Consider the following 10928-nt stretch of genomic DNA (forward strand, 5'->3'; position numbering starts at 1 on the left):
ACCAACTAAAGCTGTGCACAGCTTTGGCTTCTCAATAGTGACACCCTTAATCAACATGTCTGCCGGGTTCTTAGAACCACAGATCTTCTCAAGTATTACCAACTTATCTTCAACAAGGTAATGGATAAAGTGGTATTTTGTCTGTATATGTTTCGACTTTAAATGAAAAGCCGAATTTTTGGCAAGAAAAATTGCACTCCGACTGTCACTATGTAGAATGCCCATCTTCTGCTTCTTACCCAATTCGTCTAAGAAACCATGTAGCCAAATCATCTCCTTTCCAGCTTCAGTTGCTGTAACATACTTAACTTCTGTAATAGACAAAGTAACAATCTTTTGCAGATTTGAAGCCCAAGATATAGCCGTACCACCCAGAGTAAATACAAACCCAGTAGTACTCTTTCTACTATCATTATCACTAGCAAAATCAGTGTCTACATAACCCTGCAGTTTCAAACTTGCACCTGTGAAGCAAAGACATGTATCTGATGAACCCCTTAGATATCTCAGAATCCACTTGACTGCCTCCCAATGCTGCTTTCCTTGCCTACTCATGAATCTGCTCACAACTCCCACTACATGTGCAATGTCTGGCCTTGTACACACCATAGCATACATCAAGCTGCCAATAGCTGAGGCATAGGGCACCTTGCTCATATGGTCCCTTTCTTCTTCTATCTTCGGTGACTGTTCCTTGCTTAGTTTGAAATGACTACCCAAGGGTGTGCTCATTGGTTTAGCTTCATTCATGTTGAACCTGCTGAGAATTTTCTTCACATACTTTGATTGTGAAAGCTTCAATGTACCATTAGCCTTGTCTCAAATGATTCTCATTCCAAGGATTTGCTTTGCAGCTCCCAAATCCTTCATTGCAAATTGTTTTGACAATTGCTTCTTCAGATTATTAATCTCCTCAATGCTAGACCCTGCAATGAGCATATCATCTACATATAACAGTAAAATGATGTAAGAATTGTCAAAGAACTTAACATAACAACAATGATCAGCTTCACATCTCTTGAACCCGATTTTATGCATAAAACTATCAAATTTCTTATATCACTGTCTTGGAACTTGTTTTAGACCATACAAGCTCTTTCTCAGTTTGTAGACTAAATTCTCTTGTCCCTGGACAGTGAACCCTTCTGGCTGAATCATGTAGATGTCTTCCTCCAAGTCACCATGAAGGAATGCTATTTTCACATCTAACTACTCAAGATGTAGATGTTCTGCAGCCACCATTCTTAGTACTAGTCTAATTGTTGACATCTTCACAACTAGAGAAAATATTTCTATGAAGTCAATGCCCTCCTTTTGCTAGAACCCTTTGACAACTAATATGGATTTGTAGCGCTTGCTACCATCATGTTCGTTCTTTATTCTGTATACCCACTTGTTGTGCAAAGTCTTCTTTCCTACTGGAAATTCAGCCAGTTCCCATCTCTGATTCCCCAACAAGGAATCCATCTCATCCTTCATGGCTAACTCCCACTTGCTTGAACTTTCACCCTGCAAGGCTTCATCATAACACTCTGACTCACCACCATCAGTTAGCGGGAGATAATTTAGAGCAGGTGAATAACGTTGTGGAGGTCTAATGGTCCTAGAAGATCCACGTACCGCAGCTACAGGTGTATTCCGATTTACCTATGATTCTACATTCTCCTTATCATCTTCACCCCTTTCCTGGACAATACTTTCAGTCAACTCATCTAAGTTAACAAACTTAGATTTCTTCTGATCTATTTCTGTGACATCTGACACTACAGTTGACCTGTCCTTGTACATAACCTGTTCATTAAATATCACACTTCTACTTCTAATGATTTTCCTATTTTGTTCATCCCAAAACCGATAGCCAAATTTCTCATCACCATAGCCAATGAAATAACATATTTTGGATTTTGCATCAAGTTTACTATGAGCATTAGAATCAATATGAACATAAGAAACACAACCAAAAAATTTTAAGTGAGAAAACTTTACCTCTTTATCATTCCAATCCTCTTCAGGAAGTTTGAACTCCATGGGAACTAAAGGTCCTCAGTAAATCAGATAAGCTGTAGTACTAACAACATCAGCCCAGAAAGTTTTTGGTAGTCCAGCATGCAACCTCATACTCCTAGCATGCTCATTGAGAGTTCTGTTCATGCGCTTAGCCACACCATTTTGCTGTGGTGTCCCAGGAATGGTCTTTTCCATTCTGATTCCATGTGCAGCACAATACTCTCTGAACCCTCCATCTATGTACTCTCCTCCATTGTCCGACCTCAAACACTTTACTTTCAAACCTGTCTCTGTCTCAACCATAGACTTCCACTTCTTAAAAGTTTTAAATACATCATATTTATTTTTCAGAAAATAAACTCATACTTTTCTGGTTGATTCATCAATGAAAGTAACGTAGTACCTTGAACCTCCAAGGGATGCAACGGGAGAAGGCCCCCACAAATCTGTGTGCACAAACTCCAATTTTTCAGCCTTCGGTGTTCTGCTGCTTTTCAAGAAACTCACCCTTTTCTGCTTTCCTAAGATGCAGCTTTCACACAAGTCAAAATCAACGGACTACAATTCTGGTAGTTTCCCTTTTGACAGCAGCATCTTCATCCCTTTCTCACTCATGTGACCAAGTCTGCGGTGCCATAAGCTTGTATCAATACTTGCTTCAGCAACTGCAATTGTGTCTCTTGAACTTGAGGTAATGTATAGAGTACCAGATTTCTTTCCACGAGCCAATACTCTGGCTCTCTTTATAACCTTCCAAGTGCCACCAGAAAACAACATTGCATGCCCTTCATCATTAAGCTGTCCTACAGAAATCAAATTCCTTCTTAGGTTAGGAATATGTCGTACTTTCTCTAGTAACCAAACAGACCCATTGGGCAACGACATCCGGACATTTCCCATACCCACAACATCCAAGGCTATACCATCAGCCAAATACACCTTACCAAAATCTCCTGCTACATAGTTTTGTATGATTTCATGGAGTGAAGTGGTATGAAACGAAGCTTCTGAGACCAAAACCCAATCATCAAGTGGACTGTCTACTGCAAGAAATAATGCATCTTGTACCTCTTCGGTTACAGCATTAGCAGAATCATCCTCATTCTTCTTCTTAAGACTTTTGCATTGTCTCCTAAAGTGACCCGTTTTCCCACAGTTCCAGGATTGTCCCTTTTGGCTAGATCTAGATTTACTTCTGTTTCGATTATAGTTTTTGGATTTTGATCTACCCCAATCTAAATTTCGGTCATTACCTCTACCTCTTGTCTCAAGGTTTAGGGCAGAACCAAATCCTGAGGTTTCACCTGTATCTCTTTTACGAATCTACTTAGCCAGAATTAAATCCCGTATATCATTATACTTCAGTTTTTCTTTCCCAGTAGAGTTGCTTACTGCCATCCTCATTGCCTCCCAACTGTTTGGCAACGAAGCCAAAACGACTAGTGCACAAATCTCATCATCAAAATCAATTTTTACAGACGATAATTGATTTGTGATAATATTAAACTCATTCAGATGTTGTGCCACTGATGCATTTTCTGCCATCTTCAAATTAAACAATTTCTTCATCAGATGTACCTTGTTATTTGTTGATGGTTTTTCATACATACCAGACAAAGCCTTCATCAAATCTGCTGTAGTCTTCTCCTTCACGACTTTGTGTGCAACAGACCTAGACAAAGTTAATCTTATAAATCCCAGTACCTATCTATCAAGGAGAGTCCATTCCTCGTCCTTCATAGTTGCAGGTTTTTCTCCTAGAAGTGGCAGATGTAACTTCTCCCCATAGAGATAATCCTCGATCTGTGTCCTCCAGAATCCAAATTTTGTGCTATCAAACTTTTCTATTCCAGACGCCTTTCCTGCTTCCTCTACCATTGCTCCTACTCGAACCTAACCCTAGGCTCTAATACCATTTGTTGGGAATTAACAACAACTTCTCAAAACCTGTGAGAAACAAAATAGAGAAAGAATACACGCCAAAGAAAAATCAATCACACGCACAAAGACAGTATTTACGTGGTTTGACAATTTTGTCTACGTCCACGGAGTTGCAGGGATTTCACTATTATCAGGAAGAAAAATATAGAAAGTGCGGCGGTACAATGATCTCTCTCTCGCTCTCTCGCGAAGTGTGACCACTTACCCTAATCACCCAAAAATAATCATTTTATATGATACAGATTGGGCCTTACGGCCCAATCCTTCGCTCCATGAACTATGCCTTAGGATAGAAATCTCTCATTAAAGAAAAGTCGAGTCATCATCCAGATTGAATGCAACTAGGCTCCACAAAAGCCCAACACTTGTGACAACATGGTAATCAGGGTTGAGTATGGTGGTCTAGGTCTTGGTATGATGTGTGTTAGAATACCACTTTACCTAAAAGCTTAAGTTATTAGGTTATGGGCCAACAATTTATATCAAGCTCTAACACACAATAAATAACACCCATTACAGGGAATAAATAATTATTTTTCAAACACTGCACAATAAATATAGGTAACAAGATTAGAACCTAGGACCTCCTGGTAACCGGCTCTGATGCCATGTTGTATTAAGTTGTGGGCCAACAATGTATATCAAGATTTAATAGTGTAATTGTGTTAATCCCAGGAAAGAGGTCCTGTAGTGGTTTTAGCAATAAAAGGGTGGTTGGTGGTTGGTTCGATCCTCTTGTGTCTATAAGAGTCCCCTTTGATACAAAGACACAATGGTCCCATCAATTAGGTGTTAGCAATATGGGATAATGATGGTACCATGATGGGACTTCCTTAACAAGGTGTGCCATCATAGGTCAATTGAACTGAATCATTCAAGTATTAGGTTCCACAGTGAGGGGTGTCCAAGGTGGTCGATCTTCATGCTTCCATGCTTCACAAAGGACCAACCATGGTGTGCTTTAAACTACAGCATAGCCTTTGATTTCAGCAGCCAAACCAAGACCTATTGGATTGTCTTAGAGAAAAAATAACAAGGGTGTCATGTTTCCGTCAATAATTAGGATTTCCTTATCATCCTTGACCACGTGGTCTATAACTTGTCCAAGAAATGAGTGCTTCTACTGATGTGATGAGAGGACTTTGAGCTTCATATTAGGTGGCTTTTACACAAGAAGTGTGCTGTATGTGGAAACCCTTGGGAGTGCCGCCTACTCCCTTTGAAATCAGGTTCTGTGACTCTTGTCACATGACCAAACAAAAGATGGACGCCAAAGAGTTGAGTGTTATTAACACTAACAAATATTGAAGGTTTCATGCAAGGAGATTACATGTAATAAACACTCTAGTAGTTATACTTCTCCATTTTCCTACATGTATGGTTTCCATGGCCTTGATTGAAAGACATTAGTAAGCGTGATGTCAATGACTTGCACATTCAACCCTTAGTTGTCAAAGTGAAGAGTAAGAGAATTATTGACAAGTTGAAAATGAGGACTATAATCAACATGGACCCTGAAAACAATGGTGCCTCTAACTAGCAATTTCCTCCTTCTGGTACTTGCAATATGAATTGCTTCATCATTTGGTAGCTTCGATTTGCTAGGGATCACTGCTCATCTTTCACATAGCCATGGGACAAGCCAACATCATGCACAATCATTGAAAAGCAAAGTTTCCCATTCATGTTAAAAAAATATTGAACAAACTACTAATTAAACATTCGCACACTAAATCCTTAACATTTACTAATATTAATGTATATTTCTTCACTATTACAAATGTTATATCTGATGGCACCAATAAATTCCAACCCCAAAAATTTGGAAGAAAGATCTTGGGCTTATAAGTTTCCTATTTATGCTTTTAATGTGTTATTTTTTCCCTTGTTGCTAGGGGAGGGTTTTAATGAATCCAATTGTTTTTGGCTTATCACACATTTCAAAGTCCATAAGCCAAAATTGTGTGGAACCAAGGTCTCATTTGTTTGTACCCAAGGTCTTAAATTTCAATTTCTACTCAAATTTTGAAGCTCCAAAAGTACAGAAATTTCGATGGAAATTTCAATTTCATTGCCAATTTCGATTTTGATTAGAAAAAATAACAGAAATCAAGAGTAAAGCATGGAATTCTTTGTGAAACTTTAGGAATGGTTAACACATAATCATGTAAGTTATAGGACTAATATATTACAAATTAAATACATCTATGTTGTGTATGAGGTAGAAAAGTTGTAATATAGTATGTGTATCAAACGTATTTGTAAGATAATGTGCATTAAACATATTCAGTTAATACAAATGAAATTCATAAATCACTAAAATATTATTTATTATACAAATAATGATAACATAGACATGAATGGTTAAATAAAATGTCGTTGTAAGTTTATTTTTTTCATATAATTTCAAAAGCACTTGTAATAATCTTTTGTTTGGATAAAAAAATAAAAATAAAAATAAAGAGAGAAATTCACTTCACCCTTAAATTTCTCATTTGAATTTTGAGGAAATTTCATCGCATAGTTAAAATTTCGATAAGTTTTGCTAAAATTTCAACAAGTTTTGCTAAGTTTTGAATGATTCATTGAGATTTTAATGGAAAATTATGCAAGATAGAAATTAGTTGCCATTTTGATTTCGAGGGTGAGGGAAACTGGAAATTTCGACAATTTTGTGGAAATTTAAGACCATGTTTGTACCTAATTTCCTATAAATAGAGGACGGACTCTCAATGGTATAAATTTAGTGAACTGATCCTATTGTGTAAACTTCTTAATTGAGGTTGAATTACCTCTTATAGAATCAAAGATATTCCTGTTGTTGTTTAGTAACAATCTACTCAAATGATCTACTGGGTATTTTTTTGCCCCTACAAAATATAAATTCCACAATCCCCCACAACACACTTCTCCTTATCTCACATATATATATATATTCATTGGTTAGTTATCAATGACTAAAATAATTTGCATTTAGATTGAGAGATTATTCTTGTTAAATGAAGAACCTGGTAGATTTAGAAATTGGAATTGTATTCAACATTTGATGCTTAATGCTTGAGTTTATTAAAAATCCTCTAACATTGTTTGAACTAAGTGCTACTCACTTAGGCAAAATGATTGGAAATTTGGAACTGCCCCTAGAATCCCACATCAATGGCAAGTGAACCTTTTGGGGATATAATGTATCTGAGTGGAAGAGTATTGTGATCCCATTATGAGTTCACATACTAATTGTGCAAAAGATCTTGGGTTGAGGGGTCTAAAAAAATGTGAATGATCACACACTTATGTATTTTGGGGAATTCTAGTTATGCTCTCAAGTTAGTACATTATGATACACAACACACAAACACACACACACACAGACACACAGACACAGACACAGACACAGACACAGACACACACACACACACATGTCTAAAAAAGTGTGAAGGATTATGCACTTATGCATTTTGGGGAATTATAGTTGCACTCTTAGGCACAACGGTAAGGTTGTCGCCATGTGACCTGGAGGTCATGGGTTTGAGGCGTGGAAATAGCCTCTCGCGAAAATGCAAGGTAAGGCTGCGTACTATAGATCCATTATGGTCCGCCCCTTCCTTGAACCCTGCATATGCGAGCTTTGTGCATCAGGCTGCCCTTTTCTCAAGTTATAACATTATGATACACAACACATGCACATAAATGTATATATAAGAAACCAATTTACTTAAGCAATTAGGTTGTCGGCAAACAATGTATATCAAAACTTGAACACTCCCCAGAACGAGAGATAAACAAACATTGAACAAAACCCACCATGGGGAACAACATGATTTTTGCACAAATAAACAATAAACACAGGCAACAAGAATAGAACCTAGGACCTACTGGTAGCTTGGCTCTGGAGTTATATATAATATTGATGGATTGTTCATAATACCCATGCAAGTGTGCCTATAAAAGAAACACTACAAATTTGAAAATGTGTATTGGTCAAACCTTTGTAATGCCAACATTATAAGTTTATAACTAAAACTTCTAAAAGATACTTCTATCAATTTCCGTCCAAAATATGCAACTTTTGAAGATGAATACATTTAGCACTATGTTTGATTCGACAAACTACATCACCCAATATATAAGTCCTTTTTACTCTTAAGCAAAAAGATATGTTTTGAATTAAGTTTCAGCAAGCTCAATGAGCACAATAGTCTTTTTTAAGTTGGGGACTGCCATTTGATTCAACAAACTAGAATACTCCAATATATTAGATTTTTTTTTTTTTTTTTCCGATCAAGGAAGATATATTTTAGATTAAATTTAGCAACCAATGGGAAAAATGACATTACATATTACAAATGTTACATAGTTTATGTATTTAAAATTTTAATAAACAATAGTTTCAAGGCCATTTTTGTACCCAAAAAAAAATTGAAATGGATCTTGATACAAGTATAGGGTATTGATGCAGGGGCAGCATCAATTGTCTGCAGCCATGAGAGAATTAAGAAGAAATTGAAGAGAGGAAGAAGAGGGCAGAGAGGAGAATTGATGCACATCTATCAATAAAAAAAAAAAAAAATCCTAAGATGCCATAAGGCCAACCATTCTTTGTGTTAGCATGTAGAGCAATCAACTAACATAGGTCCAAAAGATGACCATATCTAACATGGGAATTTTGTTTTCAACAAACCATAAGGTTGAAAGTACATGATTTTGAATAAATTTATTCATTAGAATAGGTAACAACAAACTAGAGAAAGAACAGGTAACAACAAACTAGAGAACAACTATTGAGATGGTTGGTCTTGAGGAATGAATGATTTGCATGGTTTAGAGAAGGTGCTGCAAGAGCAATGGTCTTGCAACATGTTTGTGAGTAGACATTTGACAACTCATTACTTCATGATACATTTGGGTCCAGATACATAGGAGCGATGAATATTTGTGAATAGGATTGAGATGAGGTGAATTTCTTTCCACCACATAAAATGGGGTTGTATCATTAAGGGGCTACAAGAGCAATTGTTTTGCAACATGTTTGTGAGAAGACATTTGGCAACCCATCACTTCATGGTACATTGGGGTCCAGATACATAGGAGCGATGAATATTTGTGAGCAAGATTGAGATGCTACTCTAAAAGAGGTGAATTTCTTTCTATCACATAAAATAGGGTTGTGTCTTTAATAAAATCCACGCTTCTCCTCAATCCCTATCCACTAAAATTGAAAATATAGGTTTCCAAACATATTTGGGATGGAGTGAAAAAAGGATGAATCTTTAGTTTCTTGTATAGTTGTTGAAGCTTCCATGGAACAATCTTTGAACAAATGGATTTAGGGTGGATAAAAATTTTGCAGGATAAGTTTTACAAGTTCATCGTATAAGCACAAAGACGGTGAATTCTGGACCTCTAATTGATCATCACTTGATGTGTCAGATGAATGCAAGAACTGACTAAGCAGAACCAGAGTGCCACATGTCGCAGCCAATTCCATCTCTATTTTTTTCCTTTTTTTTTTTAAATTAGCAAATTAAATGTCTAATGAATGTAAATCGGCCCCTCTCCCCCCAAAAATATCTTATTAGACAAACAGAAAAAAAAAAAAAAAAAATTTCACACAAGGTTCCTCATGCCAATGCATTCCTTGAATTTATTTTTGGAATCACCATTATGAGGAAAGCAAAAATTACTCATCAAACTCCAGAAGTATCCCCAATAACTCAATTGCATAATATAGCTTCAACAACCTACTTATACTCATCAGAGTTCTACATTCAATCAGCACAACCGACTGCTGCGCATAAATAACATATTTCCAAACATTAACACTCGCACAATAATTTTTTGAGTTCTGCTATTCATCACAAGAAAATCGAAAAAATCACAAGGAACGTGACATCCCATGATTTTTTAAAATTATTGAATTTTTCACACTAATAAATCCTAACAAATCATGAGATATCATCTCACCTGTGAATTTTTTTTCTTCGTACGAACAGAGTTTTCCTAATTCTTCAAGCCACGACAAACACATTAATTAAAACCCCACAAAACACCATAAAAAAACGGGAATTTCCGCAAGAATTTCAAGTCTTAAATTCAGTGGGATGCATATTATACCTTAGCAAGCGAGAACTCATCATCGGGAATAAGTGTCTTGTCGGGGGAGGGGGCAGCGGCGGCAGATGCAGAGGCAGGCTGGGTTGAATCTGCAGCTTTGGCGATGCACAGGAGTGTGAGATGGCGATGTTTCGGAAGTAAAGGTTGTGAATTGATGAAGATTGTGGGGCTTGAGGGAGTGTGAAGACGAGGAGCTGGCGAATGAAGATGGTGAGAGAGAAAGTACTGTGAACTACGGAGGCCGAATTGGTGGGAGCAGAGGATAGCTCCTCCCTCTATTGAAGCCGCTGAATTCATCTGCATTCTCTCTCTCTCTCTCTCTCTCCTCAGTGTTCTCTCCCCGAGTCTCTCCACCCTCGCTCTATCTATCCGTTGGAGAAGAACAAGAGGCTCCAGATTGAACACCAAGAGACTCGTTGGTTACTCTCAACCCCCCAAAACTTTTGTTATTACTACTGATTAAACATGTAGCTTTTGAAATTATAGAATATAAATTCCATGAGATATTAGCAACTAAAATATAAAGTTATAATAAATCTTATATGGTAATATTTAAAATTATGCAATCTTGTGTTATAGTAAATTACAATTGAGAAATATCACAATTATAATGTAATATTTAACATTATGCAATGTTGTATTAAAGTAAATTACAAGTGAGAAATACCAAAACTTAGTGCTTACATTACGCCATATACATACATTTACATTTTATTTTTATTTTTTTGGGTAAAAAATATAAATATGTAAATGCTTTCATTAGAAATTTTAATATTTTATTTTATTTTTTAAAATATAAAGTTTAATATTCTTTATAACTTTTTATCAATAAAATAAAATAATATCTTGCTATAACAACAACAATAACA

The 10928-nt window shown here is 36.4% G+C and overlaps 1 protein-coding gene across 1 annotated transcript in view; it reads right to left on the reverse strand.

The window, feature by feature from the left end:
• The window catches only part of LOC131164255 (uncharacterized), a 64313-nt gene extending 53792 nt beyond the window's left edge, over nt 1-10521 (reverse strand). The window contains exon 1 of the mRNA XM_058121704.1: nt 10060-10521. Within this exon, the coding sequence (XP_057977687.1) occupies nt 10060-10362 (303 nt within the window). The 5' untranslated portion in view covers nt 10363-10521. The remainder of the gene's footprint in view (nt 1-10059) is intronic.
• Nucleotides 10522-10928: the final 407 nt, after the last annotated feature.

This window comes from Malania oleifera, chromosome 1 (genome assembly GCF_029873635.1).
Source record: "Malania oleifera isolate guangnan ecotype guangnan chromosome 1, ASM2987363v1, whole genome shotgun sequence".
Taxonomy (NCBI): Eukaryota; Viridiplantae; Streptophyta; class Magnoliopsida; order Santalales; family Ximeniaceae; genus Malania; species Malania oleifera.